The 23,552-nt window shown below is 45.5% G+C and overlaps 1 protein-coding gene across 1 annotated transcript in view; it reads right to left on the minus strand.

The window, feature by feature from the left end:
• Abcc4 (ATP binding cassette subfamily C member 4 (PEL blood group)) overlaps window positions 1-23,552 on the minus strand; it is a 212,779-nt gene that overhangs the window by 62,809 nt on the left and 126,418 nt on the right. Inside the window, exon 20 of the mRNA XM_021181507.3 lies at window positions 6,728-6,807. Coding sequence (XP_021037166.1) covers window positions 6,728-6,807 — 80 coding nt within the window. The remainder of the gene's footprint in view (window positions 1-6,727; window positions 6,808-23,552) is intronic.

Raw genomic sequence — 23,552 nt, forward strand, 5'->3', positions numbered from 1 at the left:
GCTGCCTTGGTCATGTATTTCTTCACTGCAGGAACCTAGTGACTACGACACCACGGAAACCTACTTTACTACCAAGGCTCGGTCGGGGGAGGCGAGCATTTAACTGAGCATTTTGGGGGGTTGGGATCCAAGTCTGGCTAGGTGGTCAGGACAGCCTCCTCAGCCTCCCAAGGCTGAGGCTATAGGTGTGCACCACCGCACCTAGTCTTAAAAGAAGTGATTAGTGAGTCATTTCAAAGCTTTCAGCCTACCAAACTCCTCCTCACATGGTATCAGTTTTGTTGGTAAGAATGTCACCATTACGTTACAATGACAAGCCTCCTGAGAAAATTTAGTAGGATGCATGGGGTGACTATGGGCAGAGCGCCAGCAATGGAGGGCAGACCACTTACTAGCTTTGCAAAAGGTGTGCTTTTCAGAGACAGGAGGGCAAACACAATGTGCCAGTCAAGCAGGAGCAGACCCGCTAGGCCACTTATTAGCCAAGGGACAAATACATCAGGAGGCAAAGGCTAACATTCAGTCCTCAGGGTTCCCAAATTAATGGCTTCCCTCAAAGGGGCAGAAGGTTCTGTTAGTGACACCACTGCTCATCCTCGCCTTATCCACAACTCTGAAAGTCAGGAGTCTCTCGGAGTAAAATGCAGTGCTCAGACACCATCAGACTACTTGGATGGTGCACAGACCCAGAGGCCAGGGCACTGTAGGATACTGAATGGAAATGGGATAAGAGAACAATGAACTCAGGGGATTCCTCACTGCATCACAGCATCCTGGCCTGCTGCATCCCTCACTGTGCATCACAGCATCCTAGTCTGCTGCATCCCTCACTGCATCACAGCATCCAGGCCTGCCCATCCCTCACTGCATCACAGCATCCAGGCCTGCTGCATCCCTCACTGTGCATCACAGCATCCTAGTCTGCTGCATCCCTCACTGCATCACAGCATCCAGGCCTGCCCATCCCTCACTGCATCACAGCATCCAGGCCTGCTGCATCCCTCACTGTGCATCACAGCATCCTGGCCTGCCCATCCCTCACTACATCACAGCATCCAGGCCTGCCCATCCCTCACTGCATCACAGCATCCTGGCCTGCTGCATCCCTCACTGTGCATCACAGCATCCTAGTCTGCTGCATCCCTCACTGCATCACAGCATCCAGGCCTGCCCATCCCTCACTGCATCACAGCATCCAGGCCTGCTGCATCCCTCACTGTGCATCACAGCATCCTAGTCTGCTGCATCCCTCACTGCATCACAGCATCCAGGCCTGCCCATCCCTCACTGCATCACAGCATCCAGGCCTGCCCATCCCTCACTGCATCACAGCATCCTAGTCTGCGGCATCCCTCACTGCATCACAGCATCCAGGCCTGCCCATCCCTCACTGCATCACAGCATCCAGGCCTGCCCATCCCTCACTGCATCACAGAATCCTGGCCTGCTGCATCCCTCACTGTGCATCACAGCATCCTAGTCTGCGGCATCCCTCACTGCATCACAGCATCCAGGCCTGCCCATCCCTCACTGCATCACAGCATCCAGGCCTGCTGCATCCCTCACTGTGCATCACAGCATCCTGGCCTGCCCATCCCTCACTACATCACAGCATCCAGGCCTGCCCATCCCTCACTGCATCACAGCATCCAGGCCTGCTGCATCCCTCACTGTGCATCACAGCATCCTAGTCTGCTGCATCCCTCACTGCATCACAGAATCCTGGCCTGCTGCATCCCTCACTGTGCATCACAGCATCCTAGTCTGCGGCATCCCTCACTGCATCACAGCATCCAGGCCTGCCCATCCCTCACTGCATCACAGCATCCAGGCCTGCTGCATCCCTCACTGTGCATCACAGCATCCTGGCCTGCCCATCCCTCATTGCATCACAGGTCCTGGCCTGCTGCATCCCTCACTGCATCACAGCATCCAGGCCTGCCCATCCCTCACTGCATCACAGCATCCAGGCTTGCTGCATTCCTCACTGTGCATCACAGCATCCAGGCCTGCCCATCCATCACTGCATCACAGCATCCAGGCCTGCCCATCCCTCAATGCATCTAGCATCCTGACCTGCCCATCCCTCACTGCATCCAGCATCCTGGCCTGCCCAGCCACATCCTGCAGGTAGTGATGTATCCCTTAAGAGAACATCAGTGCAGCATAAGGGAATTTTTATCTGCTGAGATTTCTTCAGGTTTGCAGAGAATGCAAGCATGGAAAGCAAGCACATCATGTGTGCAAACCAGATCAGCGGCCCTGCGTCTTAGGAGAAGAAAAGCCCACGAGCCCAGAATGACAGAGTCTTCAGAGCAGAGAAATGTAAACATGACACATCTTTATATTCCCTAAAACTGCAGGGTAGGTTTCACTTAATGAGCTATGATGAACTTTGGACAGCCTCAACTGAACATGTGTGCAGGTGCGCATATACCTATGTGTGCTTGTGTGTGAAGATGAGAGGTTAGTGCTGGGCATCTTCCTCAGTCCTATGTACACATGTATATAACATATGCATACATATACAAATATACACAGCCATTCTCTCTCTCTCTCTCTCTCTCTCTCTCTCTCTCTCTCTCTCTCTCCCTCTCTCTCAGTGCTTGCAATTCTTGAAAAGGCCAAGAAACAAACAACATTAGAACAACAACACTTTTAAGCCAGAGGTATACTGTGAGCCACTGGCAGCTCCAATATAACTTGGCACTTTATGTTATTATTTCCAGTCATATATTTATCTTTTATTCAGAACACCCTTCAGTCCTGTTCCACCCCTTGCAGCGGCCTGTCAGTCATCTATCTTTAACCAGTAAAGGTCCATTCATGCCACCGAGGCCCGGTCCCCAGACTCTTCTTACCCTGTTCCATGAGAACCGCTACAGTGATTCACAACAGCAATCAACAACGTGGACTTTGAAAACTGTCACTACATTGTGCCCCGTTACCACCAACACCAACAGTTAGTACTTTAAAACATACCCCCATCCATGTTCACAGAAATATCAACCTTTTGTTGAAGCCTAAGGGACAAAATTAGACTTCTATGTGGCAGGACATTTGTCCACATTTTAAACAAAACTTCCTCCTTTTAGTCATCCCACCTTAATCGTGATGGACCTCTGTCCCAACTTTTGTCCCGACTCAGAACATAGGGGCTCCAGGTACAATGCCACAAATGAAGGGTCCTGTCCTCGGCCCAATCCCCTCAATTCCTCAGAATTACATACTCAAGTTCTGGACTGACTTACAAAACTAACTAAACTGCCTTCGCCTTTCAGAAAAGGCAATGAAGCACGCATACATGCTCTGGATTAAACAGCTCACAGGGGTAACTGTGATTACATTGTTTCCTTCTACAGCCATCCAATCTTCCTTATCCAGAAAAGCATGCCCATATACATAGCTTTTATAAGGAAGAACCAGGAGCCCAGAAATCTTTGTCTTTTGCTGTCTACCACTTCAGCTGTGAGCTCTGGTTTCTGCTCTGCCTGCTGGTCTGCATGCTGCCATGTTCGATGGCGATGCAGGATGAACGCTCGCTCCCCTGAGGATTAGATTCAGCTGCACTTAACTGGTTCAGCCAAGCTGAGCCAAGCATCCTGAGATATTCCCTGCACATAGTAGGAGCTGGCTGATGACTTCCTGAAGTCAGCAGCAGGGTTTGCTGATGGCATTAAGAGCAAAGGCAGACAGGAAGTTTGCTACTAAGGTCAGTTTTGAAAGGAGCTAAGAAAAGCCTTCAGGGAGCATGCACTAGTAAACAAGGCCTGCGGAGAATTCCACCCACTTCAGAGATCCACACTTAGAAAGCTGGTGCTGCTATTGACAGCAGGGTCAGCAGTCTCGTGACCTGAATGGTTTTATCTGATGGCTAATTCTCACATTTCTGTTGTTATTATCATTGGCCCTTTTGTTTGTTTGTTTGTTTTAGTGGTACTAGGAATAGAACCACCGTCTCAGAAATGAGATAAGGTCAGAAGAGGTACATTTTTAGTCCAAATATTTTTTTTAATGTATTAAAAGATCAAAATTTTTTCAAAAGCAAAGCACCCCCTGCCAAACTTGCCCCCCGACACACACCAAAAAATATCAAGTACTAAGTCCGTGCATTACGTGAGCCCACGAGACAGTCACTGTGACCTTGCTACACTTTAATTCCAGAGACTACTTATTCATGTAAGGAGCAAGCCCTGCCGTCCGCCTGAGCTAGCAGAGCTAATAGGCTTCTAATTAATTTCCAGGAGATTGCTGTTATAACTAACAGGTTTTAAACATTTGGTTGATTGGGGAAAATGAATTGAATATAATGTATTTGATTTGGAAAATTAGTTTTCATTCTATGTGCTTACCATAATAGTGTTTATTTTAAGTTTACATGATTCCATTAAGAGTCTCAGAACACTACTGGGTTGTTTTTGTCCTGACAGAGTCCTATCCTACTTTAAAAGGGGGGGGGGGAGGAATTACATTTAAATTTTTTTTGTTGGCCTTTCTTTAAGGGCAGGTTAAATTCTTTTTTTTTTTTTTCTTTTTGTGCCTCTCATAAAAAAAAAATCTTTGCTCTGTCATAAAGCAACAGGCACCAAATACTTCAAAACCATGCCAGCGATTCCTCAGTGAGAAGCCCACTCACTCAGCCATCAGATGCCGATCTGCCACAGCCAAGGCTGCGCACACAGTCCGAGGGAGCGGCTCTGTTTACTAAGTTTCACTTGATTCCTCTTGACAACCATTTAAACAACGAATGTTGGGAAAGGTCCCTCAGAGAACCCCACGACAATGGCAGGAGATCAGTGCTTTTATATTTAGCTAATACTATTTTTAAAAGGAGAAAATATTTCTTCCTGAAAGGATTATGGGAAGGCTTATTAAAGACACCTGCAAAGGAGGTGATCAACAACAGTGCTGAACCATGCTTGATAAGTGAGCTAGCCCTCACGTAAAACTCCTTCTGGGGAGGGGCAACAGCGTCAAGATGAACCTCTTCTAGGATTCTAGAAACCGGCTACCCGGGACCAGAGGTAGTCAACGGTGGCCATTTGTGCCAAGAGTGCTTGGGTGGGGGGTGAATAAAGACCCTGGGATCTGGTTAAACTGAAGTACGAGGCTAGAATTTTCTCTCCTCACAATGCGGAGAATGCTTTGTACCGAAATCAAGGAGCACCCATCAAGTATCACCCCTCCATAGGCGCTAGGAAAACACATAGGGATTCTAATTAGCAGGGATCACACTCCGCTAAACGCACGGGCGGGCGGCGGGCCAGCCGGCTCGGGAAACTCAGCCTCTGGCCTCCTCGCTGCTGTGGAGAGAGCCCTTGTGCTAATTCTTCTAGAAGTAATTAATAATCGCTGTCAAAACATGGGCTTAATGTTATCTGTCTTCCACGGGGTGGGGGGCTCTGCAGCGAAAGGTTGCTTCCGGAGGATAAGAGCGTGGTCAAAGCCAGTGGGAAACATTTTAAAAATAAGTTCGCAGAACCAAAAGAGTCTGGAGCGCTCATCTGCGGTGCAGACTCCGCCTGTGGGCCCTGGGTGGGTGTAAGGAGGAGAAGTCTTCACCTATGGGTCATGCTGTTTGCAGTCAGACAGCCTGGGCTCCCTTCCTGTGTGACTAACAGGGATTCCAGCTCAACTGTGGACCCCAGGGGTACTGCGTGACTCAGGCACAAGTGAATCCCCTGTGCCCATTCCACTTCCGGCCTGCAGCTTGGCTTCCGGAGAGAAACCTGTGGTTAAGAGGAGGGAAAGGGGTTCAATCTCGCGGCAAGTGAGCCTCAGGACTCTGGGATTTTAAAACCCCCGCACAGCTTTTGAGAGATGCATTTCTTCTCCAAAATAAACGCTCAGGGAGAAAACAAAAAAGATCCCCTGCCTGAGTCACTGAAAAGTAGACAGAATTAAAGGAGAGAAGAAAGCAAAACAAAACAAATCAAACCGCAGGAGCACCAACACTGAAGGAGGAGATGAGAGACAGGTGACCCAACATGATTCCCTTGGCCCTCAAGTTCACAGACAAAACAACATGCTAAAAGCAGGCGTTTCTGTGGGATCCTGTTTTCAAAAGACACCTTAAGACAGAGCAATCAACGTGTGAAAAGAAAGGCTGCCAAAAAAACAAAAACAGACATTTTCTGACAAGAGTTTGATCCCGTACTCCTATTATTGGCTTAAACACGCCTCTATTTAAAGCTCTGAATCTGCAATAAGCAGTCTCTATTGTCCTTGCTAACAAAGTCTTATTTTCACCTTATTATTGCTAATCTGTTCTTTGTAAGTAACCACACCTGGTTTTACCCCACCCCCTTCAAAAACAAAACAAAACAAAACAACAGTGCAGTAAATATTTGCCCTTTGTGGCAATACAATGCATAATTTTGTTAATCTGGGCTATCTTTCCGTGAGAGGTGATTGTTTCTGTATTATGAAATGTGTTCACAGTAAGTCGAATCCATGCCAGATACCTGGGAGGCAGATGGAAAGCCACTTACCAGCGTGTAGCTGCCATGAACCAACCCTGACACAAACGCACGGCCACTCCTACACAGAACATTACTCACGCTAAGTTAGCCTCCGAAATATAGCCACACCTTTCTTCTACAAACATGGCCTTTCGTTGAGGTAGCATCACGCCCATGGCCACCCCAAACGCTCATGCAAAGGCCTTGAAAAGCAGAAAGGGAATGAAAGAAAAAGGCACCGCTCTGCATCTGAGTACGTGGCATACCTGGATGAAGTCTAGGAACGTCAGGGGAAGCAAGTCGTCCATGTGTCCGATGTCTTTGGAGAAACGATTTAAAATTCTCCCTGCGAGCACAGAATGTGAGAAATTACGCATCTCTCCAGACAGACCCCGGAGAGAGACAACTTGCAAACAAATCAAAACAATATTTTAAATGCATATGTGTTTAATATATTATGCATTCATACAAAATAAGCCCATGTCAATGGCAAAGGAAAGAAAGAACACAGAGTGATACCTAAAGAAAATAAAAATACTATCGAATGCTGCCGGACAGAGAACTGCAATGTGGCCCTCATTTTAAAACATACACACACACACACACAGAGGAAATGGGAAAAACCCGTGACAGAGTTGGTTCGGTGTGGTTTAAGCACGTCCCTTGACTTTTAGGTCTCATCTAGGTCAATCCAAGTACAAAGAAGAAAGACGGGAAATGGCCAAACACAAAGTTTAATGAATTCTAATTGCTATGTAAGTTTTTCTTTAATCTTAAGAATTAATTTTTCTAGATGTAAATGACAGTATCAGCGTTCTACCCCCAGAGATGGTTTATCAGACCCTGGGAAACTCAAGACACTGCCCACTGAGGAGGCACTGGGAGAACACTCCCACCGGTGTCCATGACATTCCTGTCACATGGGTGTCCAGGCTGATAGCCACAGGCTTGAGCAGGAAGGGGAGACAAGAGGGAAGCAGACAGGGAAACAGAAGCAGTGATTCACAACCAAGGTCAGTCACTACCACACACTGCACTGCCCGTGAAGACGAGCCCAAGAAAACGGGGAGTGCTGAAGGCTTCAGAGGGGACCAGTCAAAACTGGTTTCTAGCAAGCATGTTTTACAGAGACAGATAGGAGATAGATAGATAGATAGATAGATAGATAGATAGATAGGGAGATAGATAGATAGATAGATAGATGATAGATAGATAGATAGATAGATAGATAGATAGATAGATAGATGGATGGATGGATGGATGATAGTCTACTTTGAGGCAGGCAACTCCTTGAGCAATTTTCTGGCTGATGCTTTGGTAGCCCATGGTACAAATGTAATCCTTCCAGGGCACCTAGGTTCTACCAGAAAGCCCACAGTGTGCACACCGGAGACAAGCAGGCCTCAGCTGTCCTGTCTCCTGCTCAGGACATGCAGACTCCAAAAAGTGCCTTTCATGACATCTTTGGCAGGCTCAGCAACAACTCTTCTTAAGTTTTAATAACACCTCCTTTAGAGCCTCATCCTGAGGGTTAAATGAGCCCATTGTACGAAGGAATCCTGTCAGGATGTCGGGCACTTTTTGGCAAGAGCTCAAAAAAAAAAAAAAAAAAACCAAACAAACAAACAAACAAACCAAAACCCAAAAGCTGAGATAGTAACTGTTAGCCAGACTCTGAAGCATACCAGTGGGAGAGGATGTTCAGCTATTAAACTGTGGATTCTGGTCCAACTGCTGCAGGCGGAGTCTAATTTAAGTCTAAGTGCCCAAGAATCCCAAGGATGCCCTGTCTACTCTTCCCTAAACCAGGCCTGGAGGGGAGAGAGATTGAATAGCTCAAATCAGATACAGCTGAGAAAACTACACATAGTCAAATTTCCCCTATATATTCTATGGGTTGTATGAACTAATTCTTAAGTTTACAGAGAAACAATACCAATGAAGAAAACTACGGGTCAGTGGGTAAGAGCATTAGCTCGGCAAGTGTAAGGTCCTGGAGGAGAATCCCTGGTACCCAGGTAGAAAGCCAGGAGTGTCTGAGGGGGCCAGACAGACAGCCTAGGCTAAACTGCAATGTTCTGGTTCAGTGAGAGACCCCATCTTAAAGACACACAAACCAAAGTGAACTCAAATCACTACATACATGGTAAAAATGAGGGGGAGAGTGACACCTTTAAGCATGGGCAAGATTCAGACATAACAGATTCCGCTTTAAGAGCAGTGTTGAGGAAGTGGCTCACTAGAGGTGGTTCTTATATGAAAACCACTCCTTTTTCCTTTAAGGATTTATTTGTTTTATTTATATGAGTGTCCTGTAGCTGACTCCAGACAGACCAGAACAGGGTATTGGATCCCCGTTACAGACGGTTGTAAGCCACCGTGTGATTGCTGGGAATTGAACTCAGGACCTCTGGAAGAGCAGTCAAGTGCTCTTAACCCCTGAGCCATCTCTCCTGCCCCCAAACCACTCCTTTTCGTTTTACTGGATTCAAGAATCTTCAGGTCTGAGAAAAACACTGAGAAAAAGCCATCTTCATTCAGCTTCCAAAGGGCCTGAGCTGGAATCCCTGATACCCAAATAGAAAGCTAGGTATGTCTTAGAGGAGAGATGGGTAGATTCCAGAAGCTTGCTGGCCAGCCAGCCAGGCCCAACCTGCAATGTTCTGGTTCAATGAGAGACTGCATCTCAAGGCAATAACGCTGAGAGTGGAACAGGAAGACACCAGAGGTCTTGTTCTGTCCTCCACTGTGCACACAGACACTCACAACAGGTACCACAAAACTACGTGTCAAAGATTCCCCCATAGCCCTCACTCTTATCCACCAGTGTCCACAGAAAACATGAGACAAGCCGGGCGTGGTGGCGCAAGCCTTTAATCCCAGCACTCAGGAGGCAGAGGCAGGCGGATTTCTGAGTTCGAGGCCAGCCTGGTCTACAAAGTGAGTTCCAGGACAGCCAGAGCTATACAGAGAAACCCTGTCTCGAAAAACCAAAAAAAAAAAAAAAAAAAAAAAAAAAGAAAACATGAGACAAGAGGGGTTCGGGGTAACTTTTAAGAAACGCGTGAGAGAAGAAACAGTGTTTGCGGGAGATGTTTCTGCCTTACAGCCAACGTTGAATTTGGGTCTGTGAGGCAGAGCTCGAGGCCTCAGAGTCACTTGCTCAGAAGTCTCCAAATCAAATCCTTATGATGAGTCCCCCCTTACTCTGCCTCTTCATCCTGATGACATGTGGTCCCCACAAGAATGTCTCAGGGGAGGCGAGCAGGGAGGGGAGCAAGTTTCCCAGGAGAACCCAGTCCAAGCAAACTGCTCCGTTAGAGCATTTGGTGGACGTTAAGCTGAATCTTGCCTTCTACAACACCCAAAGGCTACTGTGTCTTTTCTGCCCTCAGAACCACTAAGCTCACTTGCCATGACAGCCCCCACACACCTAATCACAGCCTGTCCAGACTTCTCACAAGGAACCTGTTGATGTTACAGGCATCTCTCAGATACCTGGGTCCTCCCTCCACCACGGTCTCTGCACACACCGAGATGGCCCAGTCTCTCGTAGAGCCCGTGAACAGGACTCAAAGCTGACCCTTAGGGATTGCTTACAAGGCTCTGTGTGAAGCAGAGCCCCAGGTTCTGCATATTCACCTTGCCCAGAACTAGAGGCCAGATATCATAACATATTTTAAAAACAAACAAACAAACAAACAAACAAACAAACAAACAAACAAAAGAATCCAGGTCAACAATTTTCTTCCTTTCTGGTGAGTATTGATTTCCTTCGCTGTGCAATCCTATTTGTCAATTCTTGTGTTGTTTCCTGAGACACAGCAGTTGTTTTCCAGAGAGCCTGTAGCTGTGCCTACATCTAGAGGCCAAGCCCTCCCCTTCTTTTATCAGATTTGAGTCTGGGATGAAGTCCGCTGAACTGTTTTTGTTGTTGTTGTTGTTGGGTTTTGTTTTGTTTTGTTTTTTCATGAAAAGTGGAGACCAGGACTGCTCCTTCACTTACATGTGGGTATCCACTCTTCCCAGTACCATGCTGCACTAAAGCAATGGTTCTCAACCTGTGGGTCCTGACCCTCTTGGTGGTCACATGTCAGGTATCCTGCACACAAGGTATTTACACTATGATTCGTAACAGCAGCAAAACTGCAGATAGGAAGTAGCGATGAAAAGTTTCATAGTTGGGGGTCACCACAGCACGAGGAACTGTATTAAAGAGTTTCAGCGTTAGGAAGGTTGGGACCCACTGCTCTAAAGTATGTTTAGACAGAGGATTAACATCTAGAATATATAAATAACTTTAAAAAAAACCCTAAATACCAAAAGAAGCAAACAAGCCCATCAAACAGCCAGGAGGCGAGGAGACGGTTCTTCCGGTAAAGCGCTCTTCCATGCAAGCATGAGGACGTGAGCTCAGACCCAAGGTCCCCAGTTCTCATAAAAATACAGGCTCAACAACAAGTGCTTATCAGCACTAGGGAGCAAAGAAAAGAGAACTGATAGGGCTCACTCACCAACCAAGCTAGCTGAATTGACGAGCTTCAAGCTAAGTCAGAGACCTTGTCTCAAATAATTAATAATAATAAAATAATGATAATGATGATGACAAACAGCATTGACCTCTGGCATCCACACACATGTATGCAATACACGCACACCTGTGCACATGTGCACACACACATAAACATGTACAATACACAAGAAGTAACAGTAAAGGACCAATAAGACAATATAATAGATGGTTGTTAAATTACGAAATACAAATGGCCAGAAAACATGAAAACGTCCAAACTGTTCAGCTGCAGAGAAAATGAAAATTAGAATACACTGAGGTTCTTCTCAGACTTATGACCAGGAGAAAACGCTGGTTAAGGTGTCAGATGCTGGGAAGACAGCATTTATGCATTGCTGGCAGGAATATAAACTGATTTCACTATTATGAAAATCAGCATGGAGGTGCCTCTTAAAACCAAAACCAGCCTTCCCATGTGACCTAAGGCACCACTCCTATGTAATACAACCAAAGACACTGCCTCAACACTTCAGATACCTGCATACCCATGACTCTGGCCTCACCATTCACAAAAGCCAAAATATAAAATACAAAATCAGCCCAGGTGGTCATCACCCCATGAATGATTAAAGAAGAAGATGGAGCCTCCGTCAGCCATAAAGAAGAGCGATGTTAAAGTTTGCTGGGAAACAGAAACAATTGGGAATTATCACATTATGTAAAGCAAGCCAGACTCAGACGAATGCAGCATGTTTTTCCCTCATTGGAGAATCCTAGAATGTCCATACATATTTATAAAAGCCATACGTGTGAGACACAAACACAGAAGAGGGATCGGAAAAGGGGGACCAGGAAGAGAGGAGAGGGGGACAGAAACAGAGACACTGAATAGTGAGTACTCTCAAAGGACATGCAACACTTGGAAGAAATTGTTTTTATGAAAGATTACTATGGACAAGGAATAAATGTAAATCTAAAAAGAAAGAAAAATCCCGTATTTCCCTAACACTATACTCAGCACAGACGGACTGAGGGAAAACAAACAACTTTGAGAGTTTAACCCTTTCAAACCCACACATTCTATCCCTAGGAACTACACAAGCCAGCTGTGGCCAGTGCAACACTGTCTGGGAACCAAATAATTATCTACAAGGAGACTCTAACCTGTTCTGAATACTTTCCCAGCTCACATGCTTTGTAAGAAAGGAAACATGGCAAGGACAGAGTATGAGAAACTGGGACAGGCGGGCTGCGTTGAAGTCCACATTGTCACACTGGGTCCTTGCAAGTGGCTCTGCTTCTCTGTCTCGTCCAGAGAAAATTTCACAGACACAGCCATCAAACTTCTTTTCAAAACACAAAGCTATGAGGAACTAAACTTCAGGAACTTATTGTAGACTATATTCTGGGATTACTGCCACAGTTGTTAGACTTCTGACTTCTTGCTAAGTCAGATTCCTCATATAGTTATATGAAGTACCGACATCTAGCTGGAATCCGTGTGTGTGTGTGTGTGTGTGTGTGTGTGTTAGCATGTGAATATGTGTATGAGTGTGTGAATGTGTATATATGTGTGTGTAGGTATGTTAATGTGTATATTAGTGTGTATGTGTGTTAATGATGAGTGCGTTAGTGTGTCTGTATGTGTGAATGTATGTGTGTGTATGTGTGAGTGTGTGTGTGTGTGTGTGTGTGTGTGTGTGTGTGTGTGTGCAAGCGTGCATACATCTGTGGAAGTCAGAGGTAAACATGAATGTTCTCCTTTCTCACCCTTCACCTTACTTTTTGAGTTAGATTCGCTCACTAAGTCTAGACTATGTCAATTCATCTAGACTAAGCGGTCAGCAAGCCTTACTTATCTTCCTTTCTCCGAGCATTTCAGGGGCCCAGTGCCACATCAGGCTTTTTATGCAGGTGTTGGAGATCCACGTGGGTCCTGATGCTGCTACAGGAAACACTTTCCCACCCAGGACAGCCCCTCCCTGCTTTACAATCTCAGGTTTTTTAAAGGTATTGTTTTTATTTTTCTATATCAAAATACTGATTTTTTTTTTACTGAGGTATATTTTTTGTAATTCAGTGTATCTTAGTACCCTTACTAAATAATGTAATTATCACACAAAGTAAGTTTAATGGTTTTATTCCCTCATCACCACCCCTCCCCAAGGTCTCCCGCCATTTACAATAATCCCCAGCCTCAAGTCACCATGAACGTACCCTCCTGTTTTATATGTCTTTTTACAGTACCTTTCAAATAAATATAATCAATTACTATGTTATCTTTTATATCCTGCTTTTGTTTTTTTTTTAAATCTGATACTTCTGAGGCTCATCCATGACACACACTTTATTTATTAAGCATTTCCCCTCCGAGCCGTATTCTCTACCACACAAACAGTCTTAGGTACCACTCATTCATACCATACTTGACCTTGAGAGCAAGAGCTCAATGAGTTGATCGTAAGAAGATATCTGTGCCATGGCAGGTGTGAGGCCCTGAGTCCCACTGCTAACACATCACACTGGGGGTGGGTGCAGTGTGTGTGGACTGTTTGACTTGTAGGGTTTATCTTTGGTTGGTAGCCTACAGAAAGCAGAAAAGATTGGAGGCAGAAGTGCCACACTCAGGCTGGGCACCGAGTGAGGGTGGTCCCCATGGGCCTGTAGCCGACGGCCGAGAGACTGGAGAAAGAGGGGAACAATCAAATGAACTGGCCTCATGAGGCATCTAAATCTACGTATCCTCCAGAGTGACCTGTCACAGCACAGACAGGATGGATGACACTCTTCTAGGTACAGTGACTCATGGCTAGGCAAACGACAGTCCAAGGCAGAGGGCGCTGAGCAGAACCCAGCTGAGTCATTAGGGCAACCAGGACAGCTGTGCTCAAGGGTGACAAGGAAGCCATTTTAAGGGTAGGTCAGCCTAGACTCTCTAAAACAAAATTCAGCCAACCCGGTGTGAGAACGGAACAGGAGCCGTGGAGAGGTCCTCTCCTCTGGAGGTCCTCCACTCTGGCTCATTTTCTGTCGAAACAGGCCACCAGCACAGTGACAGTCAACGACGTGAAACCAAAGGCCATGAGAATGGGGACACACGGGTTCTTCTCCTCCTCTGCCCATAATCTCCTAAAACTGCCTGTCTTCTACTTAGTAGGCCTCCCCTATCTATTGGACGCTCGTGTAGAGATTTCCAAAGAGGTCTGCAGGTTATGACCAAACTGCTCATGTTAGAGGACACAAGGACCAGTCATCCTTGCTGAAGGGGCCGCAGCGCTTCACAATGGGGCTGGGGGCCACCTGCCCAGCCTTCTGGGGACATCTTATGCCACAGTAGAGAGAAACATGACCAACCTCGTTCTTCAAGATAGATAGCTTCTTTCAGCTGGCCCTTTATCCAAGGACAGAGAGCTACTTAACGAGTGTGCTCTTTTTTCTGGTTTGTTCTTCCTCTGTCTCTCTCTCTCTCTCTCTCTCTCTCTCTCTCTCTCTCTCTCTCTGTCTCTCTCTCTCTCTGTCTCTCTCTGTCTCTCTCTCTCTCTGTCTCCTCCCCCACCCCAAACTTTTTCTTATTTTCTTTTTTCTTTTTTTTTTTTAACTTTCTGTTTCCTGTTTCTTGGGCATCCCAAATCTTACCTGCTCACTTCTTCCTGGCCTTCCTCAAAACACATGGTTATTTCACAGAGCATTTCAAACTCAACAAGGCAAGACCAAACATAGACCTTTGAAACCGATCCATGACCACCCCCACCCAACTTCTTGAACCCTGTCCTAGGACCAGTGCCCAAACACTAGTATGAAAATATGAAAGGCTCGTTTGTCTTATCTTGATTTCTCATAATCACCAGCCTGTCTTAGTTTTTCATTTGAAATTGCCTAATCTGCATCTTAATTACTATATCAGTTCTATTGGACTTTAAGGAACACTGGGGAAGGAAGACAGAGATACCAGGTATGCCTCCTGGCTACATATCCTCACTCTGATCTGAAGCTCTGTTCTTTATCCATGTTTTCCAGAAGTGTCTCACTCCTGCCTGGGCTCCATCTGCCAAGGCCTTAGTCCAAGAATATTTCTTCTATCTCAGATCACCTTCATGCAATGTTGGTCCTTACAATTCTCTTCTGAGATTCTTGGAAGCCAAAGGCTTTGGATTCTTTTCATTATTATTCACATAAGTCAAAAAGAGGGGTGGGCTTTTTGTTAGGTTTGTCCCGTGAAACTCCATTGCTGTCCAAACCAATGGCTAACATGCAGGAAGTGCACAAATACTTCCTGTGCATATATATATATATATATATATATATATATATATATATATATACAGAAAGCCCTGCTGCTACAGACAGCAAATGGTTTGTTTGCCAATTTCAGGTCTCTGTTTCCAATTCTGCATGTTTCCTGTCATCTTCCTTGACAGTTGTCCTTGGTTGGGAATGTTGTTATACATAGCATCAAGCTGATCACTCCTGTCATTTCCTTTGCATTGCTACCACCAAATGGATCTGTGTTCCAGCAAACTATATTTAATATTTCTGCCACAGGCTGCGTCTGGATACAACAACCTACAGACAGAGGCAGCATGGTGTTCAAGCTCTCTAGAAAGCCTAGACAGCACAGCATCCCCAGATCAGACTGGAAGAGCTGGAGAAGGGGTGACAGGCTCTAGGTGCAGCTTACAGGCAGAGAGGTAGTAGGTGCTGAGCCACAGCAGATACAGACCATGGAAGCATCCGTAAGAGGATGTGAAGGATGAAAGGCAGACCGGGAAGGAGACACAAGGCACCATGGCAGTAGGCTGTCAGCAAGGATGGGTGCATTTCAAGGTACTGGACAGAAGCCTGAAACCACAGCTAGCATCAAACCTTCTATGTGTTGTTTCAAACACACAGTGACCCATGGCACCACGAAGCTTATAAATTAGGCACAATAAGAGACTACCAATAAACAATAAAAACAAAATTATTACAGTATCCTATAGTAGACGCTATATGAATGCGCTCTCTCAGACTTGCAAAGAACCTACACAAGTAGCATTCTGAGACTGTGGTTGCAACATTTGTAACTGAAAATTTCAGAAAAGAAAACTGAAGTCAAGGGAAGAGCACTGTGTGTGAATAAAGACATTGCTGGCAGTACACACACACACACACACATACACACACCCCACCGCAGAAACAAGGAAGCATGGACAATACACCACACATTGCGACAATGCAGAAACCTTAACCAGAGAGGGTGAAATACAGGGGTCAAGTGGTGCCAGCCTGATCGTTTCACAGAGAGAAAACTTGAGAATCAGAAAGGAGGACAAAGAATAGAGTGGTTGGTACAGAATCCGGGCTGGGGAAAAGGCTCCTTCAGAACTCAAAATCGGGAAAGGTCAAAGGCCAACAAGTGTTTGCCTGGATGAGAGAACATGGACAACCTATAGTATGTCAAGATGGAGACAGTCCTGGGTATGCAACAGCAGTGGGAAAAGGGGAAGCACTGAGAGGGCTCCACCAGAAATTTTCTACAGTAGGGAAGATATCTCATTTGTGACTTCTATCCATGGTTCTCGAAAGCTGTGCCTGTAAGGAGGAAGCATGGAAGGGCCAGGGGAGGGGGCACACTTGGATGAGAGGACATTGTCTACCTCCAAGCCAGCTCCAGACACATATGCTAGGGATCTACAGAAAATGGCCCAAGAGATCGCTCCCACCTCTGACTCTGTGATGGAGCCCATGCCAATTCACACTGCACCCTCACCATGCACTGATGGGGCCCATGCCAATTCACACTGCACCCTCACCATGCACTGATGGGGGCCCATGCCAATTCACACTGCACCCTCACCATGCACTGATGGGGGCCCATGCCAATTCACACTGCACCCTCACCATGCACTGATGGGGCCCATGCCAATTCACACTGCACCCTCACCATGCACTGATGGGGGCCCATGCCAATTCACACCGCACCCTCACCATGCAGGACTGATGCCAGACTTTCATTTGGGCTCACTCTTAGTTTCTTTTTTTTTTTTTTTTTTTTTTTTTGAGGTTTTCTTTTTTTTTAATTTTTAATATTTTTAAACTACGTATTTTCCTCAATTACATTTCCAATGCTATCCCAAAAGTCCCCCATACCCTCCCCACCACTCCCCTTCCTACCCATTCCCATTTTTTTTTTGGCCCTGGCATTCCCCTATATTGGGGCATATAAAGTTTGCAAGTCCAATGGGCCGCTCTTTCCAGTGATGGCCGACTAGGCCATCTTCTGGTACATATGCAGCTAGAGACAAGAGCTCCGGGGTACTGGTTAGTTCATCATGTTGTTCCCCGTATAGGGTTGCATATCCCTTTAACTCCTTGGGTACTTTCTCTAGCTCCTCCATTGGGGGCCCTGTGATCCATCCAATAGCTGACTGTGAGCATCCACACTTCTGTGTTTGCTAGGCCCCGGCATAGTCTCACAAGAGACAACTATATCTGGGTCCTTTCAGCAAAATCTTGCTAGTGTATGCAATGGTGTCAGTGTTTGGAAGCTGATTATGGGATGGATCCCTGGATATAGCAGTCACTCTTAGTTTCTAAAGCACCATCACATACATACCAGACACTGAAGGTCAGAGACTGCTAAACAGGACATACACACACAGTCACTGCACTATAACAACGATACTGTCCCCATTTAAAGACAAGGCAGCTCAGACGTTGAGATGAAGAATATAACTCAAGGAAATTAACTCCAAGTTACTAAGTCGCCAAGCTGGACCCACACCCAGTATTACGGGGATTCAGAAGGCGTGCTCTTGTCAACACATCTATGACTCGAAGCTGCTGCTTTACAGAGCGGCTCTGCAAGCTCGATTAAACACCTGCTAGGAAGAAGGAGCCAGAGAGGTGTCAGGCTAGGCAGGCATTACGCTGGCATGAATGGTTATGAGCAAATCTGCAGTGGACGCCTCTGCCCCTCTCGGATTGACTCATGGCAGCTGTGTCGGGTGCTAAATACTTTACCTATCACCCCTGGTCAGAAGGGTTTCGGGAAGGCTCTCTTGGCTAACAGGAATTGAAGTAAAAGATTTAAAATAACTCCACCTCAATGTTAAGTGACCGAAGTCACCTTGAGTAAATAGACGAACAAGAGAGCCAAAGAATGAACACAACAAACGCATGAAGCAGCAGAAGTGCTTCCCCCTCTTCCGATCTCTTTGGCCTCGCAGGTAGATGCAAGATAAGAGAAGAATGGCATTCTTTGAAAAGTGTCCCAAGAAGATGCACATGCTGAGCTGCCTCTGTGGCTCTAAGGCCTACCACCTTCAGAAGTCGACCAGTTGTGGCTACTCTGCCAAGCACAAGAGAAATTCTAATTAACTTCTATTAGTGCCAAGGCTAAGAGATGAAATATTATTGAGACCGGAAGTATGAGGCACCCCAAAATTGTCTATCGCAGAATCAGGCATGAATTCTGTGAAGGAACAACAGCTAAACCCAAAAGACCAGCTGCTGCAGCACCCAGTTCATCTTGAGGATTTCAGTCATAAATGTTCTGGTGTGTGTGCACGCGTGTGTGCTTGTGTGTGTGTGTGTGAGAGAGAGAGAGAGAGAGAGAGAGAGAGAGAGAGAGAGAGAGGGAGAGAGAGAGAGAGAGAGAGGCTGAGACTAGTTAAGTACAGAGACTTATGGTTCACCTCATTCCAGCCCATGGTCACGTGACCCACAGCAAGTCCAACTGCACTTCACAAATTACCCAGGGGAACCTTGGTGTTGAAGCAACCATTAAATGCTTTCCTAAGCCTTAAGGAGAAGAAAGGCAGGACAACAAGGCTACTTCCTTACCCATGGATTTCAACCATGTTGCACATAACCACGTACCTGCATACGATATAGGAAGCGCAGATCTCTAGAAGACTCTCCCAGACTGGAACTATAGAATAAGGCAGGTCTGATGAAAAGCTACAAAGCCCGTGTGTTGGAAAATGCTCAAACATAATTTGCATACAGGAGATTCTTAGGCTGTGAACCATGCAGGAAGCTAAGAACTTCTCTTGCTCAGAAAACAGGAAGCTGACAACCATTTGACCTCTCCTGCTGCAGGAACTGCTTGCTTGTCCAAGTGGGGCATCCCTTGACTATCATTCATGGCCAAATGCTCATGAATTCATTCATAAAAATGAATATTAATGGGGACAAAAACAAAGGCCTGAAAATACCCAGCTGTCTCAAGAATGTGACTGCACCAAGATGGTGGCAGCTGCCAAAAGCACTCCCGGAGCCAAGGAATTCTACTTCCACAAAGGTCAGCGTCCAACTCGCTGATATTACCCTGACTGGCAGCTGCCACCTGACATGCAAAATCAGCTCTTTCCATTTCCAACACTTACACGAGCGCACGCAACGCTCAAAAAAATAGGACAGCAAAACATTTGGCGTGAGGACATGACGGAACTTGAAGACAATGGGCCCTCCCACTACCCGCCCTATGTAAAACAACTGAAGGTGTGCTGGAAACACATCAACCAACACCCAAATCTGATCTTCACTTCTATCTTCAGCGCATCATTTTAATACCAGGGAATTGCCAACAGATGTCACGCCAAGCTGGCTCGGCTGTTAACCGTAAATATATACACCTTTGTTAGGATTTAAACAAAGTGTTTATAAAGAACAGCCTCTTCGACTACCGTGTTACTTCTAAGTCCAGATAAGCTTTGCAGCAACAATAGGACACAGTACTGTAATGGCTTTAACTTACTTATCTTGTCAGAGAAGGCTCTGGACAGATGTTAGTTAAACCATCACCTTGTCCTTACAGAGAATTCTGAACTATTAAAATACCACCACCCACCTCAGCCCCCAGGTCTCTCCCAGTCCCAGAATTAACCTTCTCCCCACCTCAACATCCCTAGCTGAGTCTAAGACTTCAAGGATTTCTAAAGCGGGTAGCCACTGTTGCTCAAACCTCAGGCTTCTTGACTTCGTCACCAGCATCTGAGGCTGCTCAGTACCCTCCTCTGAAACGCCACGCATGCTTCAGGATGTCATTATTTCTTCTTTCAGTATCTGCCTCTTTCCATTCCTCCACCTTGCCTGGTCTCCAGATTCAGGTGTCTCCCTTATATGATGTAGGCCTCGCCACTCCAAACTCTACCCTCATAAGGATGGCCTTCATCCCCCATCACTAGGTCAGCCATTCCTAAGCCAAAACCACACCTAAGCCCTGATGTTTCTCCCCCTCAATGCATCCAGCTGGTGGCCTTCTCCAGCTCAATGTTGCCAGTGGGCATAACTGTGAAGTGTTTGGGCTGTAGGAGGGGACAGGCTCGATGCCTTCTTGCTTCAAGGGTTTAACATGAGCCAACTAATAGCTTCTCACAAATTTCAATGTAAGCTTTGCAGACTTACAATGTAAGTTCACAACTGTCAAACATGCATATATTTTAAGTAAAAGCTAGATTTGCGACTCTTGGTTTTTAATACTTTGGAGATCCTCTGTGAGTTCCAGGCAACAGAAGTTGGGCCATCTTGGTGGCGGGTTGTCCCAAAGGCTGAGCTGACCTTCCCAGCTCTGAGGGCTGTTATTACATCAAATAACTTAATCAGAACACAAACTGTTCTTAGATTTCTGCAGAGGTAATTAAATAACAATTCGATGCCAATTAATCACAGTCAAGTAAGAAGTCTGTGAGAGAAGAACTCTCTACACACTGGAGACTATTTAATGGTCAAATACTTGGCAAGCCCTTAGTTAAACAATGAGTCATTAAACCTCCTTTGCCACACAATAGCTAAGCTAAACTCAACGTGAAAGAATCGAAACTCCTTTGTTCTCCCATAAAAAGACATCAAACCTCTGTGCGTGATATTCTTTTCTCCCTCACTTAGCAGGCTGTTCGACTGCATGATTCACCATGTATTCAGCTGCTCCTATGCCCAGAGGCGTCTGCAAGTCCGCCCAGAACATGACAGCCGGCAACGTTTCTCTTCCCATCTGGATGTGCATGCAGAGCTGGACAGCAGACTCCACCTACCTGGATGCTGTGCTCGCAAAGCCCAGACTCAGAACCACCGTCCACCATGCCCCCTCTCCTCAACACACACACACACACACAAAGAAGCTGGGACCATCTCTACAGAAGGAAGTGAGTGATTTCCCGCTATACAAACCCACACAACTTGCCAGCCCAGCAAAAACCCATAGGACAATTTTGGTTCCCTGTGCCTCCCTTATCAACAAGGCTCTTTGAAATTAAATGTCCCATTATAACACAGTTCCCAGTGAAAACCCATGGACCCACTTCCAGTTTGGCTGATAATTGCCAAAGGCTGCTGAGCACAGCTCAGGACTCTCAAACTGCCCTGCAAGTTCATTTCTTCCTGTAGAGAGAGCCTCAGGCAGAGAGAGAGCCACTGCTGGGCATCTGCTGTGGAGGGAGGCCCCAGGGCTGGAAGCATGCCCACCTGCACTGCTGCCTATTTAAAGCAGAACCTTTGCACGTCATTGTATATGTGAATCTGAGTTAGCAATCTCAGAGGTAGACAAGGATTCCAGTGGGTTCCAGGCTGTAAAACCGCAGAGGGATCCACTTGGTGGGGAATTTATCAACACATCACATCTATTTGCCTTAGTCTAACCCAAGCATAATCAATCACTAGGTTATCACTGGTTTTATCGTGAAGGTAAAAATAAAATTCAGTGGTAGTGTGTTTGGACATGGAGGAGGTCCTGGGTCCCACTGGTAAAAACGTGGAAATAAATACGTTAATTAAATTAAAATTTCAAAAAATAAATAAATAAAAATTATAGTTCTGTTCACTGAAGAAGATAATATGTACTAAGAAATTTAGTGGAAAAGGCATATATGATATATATATATATGTGTGTGTGTGTGTCAGTTCATACCTCAAAATTGCATTCATTAAAACACATCAAAGCTAATTAGATATAACATTATTTAAATGAAAAAGTTAGGAAGTCTCATAGAAAATTTATTTTAACTCCACTTATACTGAGCAATGGGAAATACAGTCCCCCTTTCACTGGCTCTTGTGTGCAAAATACTGAAATTATATACAAGATTATTATAACAGTAAACATAGGATATACTTACTAGGTATTTACTTTATCATATGTATATATATGTGTGTATGTGTGTGAGTGTGTGTGTGTGTGAGACTAGGTATTTACTTTATCATATGTACTATATATATGATAAGGTAAATATATAATATAATGTAATATATAATATAAATATTAAAAAGTAAATATATAAAGTATATACATACATATATACATATATGAGTATATGTGTGTATGTGTGTGTATATATATATATATATATGTGTGTGTGTGTGTGTGTGTGTGTGTGTAAATTGTGAGGCAAACACTGTGACATCTTCACACCACAGTAAAAATTAAAGCGTCAGAGAAACTTCCATGTGAAACTGAAACTGTGACCTCTTGGCTGTGAGCTCCTCACTTTGTTTTATGTTGCCTCAACAGCGCCTGATGTGAGCGGCCCCGAGTGTGTCTATTTCTCAGCTAAGCTATGACATAAAATGATTTCAAGGAGGGGGAAAAAGTCACACCGAATCTAACATAAACACACCGTGGCAAAACAAATTTTCCTGCAAATATAAGCAGTTTTACAGTCTATCAAAGTGGTGCCAAAAGTAGATTTATGTGTATTAAAGTGCTGACGGGGACCGAACGTTCCAGCAATAAATACAGCTCGTTGTAAACCAATCGTCAAATCAATAAAGTCATTAAAAATAGACCGCATTCTTCAAGGAAATGGTGGGGTTAAGCAGGGAGGGAATCTTTGCTGGTGATGGCGGGCGTATCGTCAGACACAGCTGTCGATTAACCGGCCTGTCCTGCATCTGCTCCATGGGCCTGCAAGGCAGCATGCTTTCGGCCTTATCTCCCACCACGTGCCATGTAAACTGCCATACAGCATTTCCTGATTCCCCACAGGCATCTTATAAATACAAATAAGAAAACACACCCTGGATTTTTCCTCTCGCTGTCTCCTTCCCTGCCCCAGACTGACAGAATATTATCACTATTGTAGCGTCTCCCACGCCGGCCCTGGCCTGTTGGTCCAGAATGCTCAGCAATTATAATATCCATTTATCTAAACTGCCAACACGTAACAAAATTCAGGTGGGGTACATGCCACTTAAATTAATTTACTGCTTGAAAAAGACTTCTTATGGCAATCCTGTCAAAAGAAAGCAGGAAAGGTGTTGAGAGACCGTGAATACATCTAAATACAGTTTGCATTTGATCTAAATTTCAAGCATGGGGCAATAAAAGAAAAAGGCACGGGAAGGGAATGTGGCGAGAGGAGATGGAAACCCCCCACACTCCCAATATAGGAATCCGGGGTCCCTAGCGCTTGCTGCTGGGGACCCACTGCCTCAGGGCACCTAGCTCACTCCCATCACTGAGGGCACCAAGAGGCACCATATCATCTACTGACTAAAGAAAGGCTCTGCACTGCACTTCACAGCCTAGAGGAAGGATACTGTTAAAAGCCAGAAACTGCTAATGTGGGGATTAGAACGTTGGTAGACTATTTGGTGGGTAA

This window comes from Mus caroli, unplaced genomic scaffold, assembly GCF_978045245.1.
Source record: "Mus caroli unplaced genomic scaffold, Mus_caroli_1 scaffold_12, whole genome shotgun sequence".
Classification (NCBI taxonomy): Eukaryota; Metazoa; Chordata; class Mammalia; order Rodentia; family Muridae; genus Mus; species Mus caroli.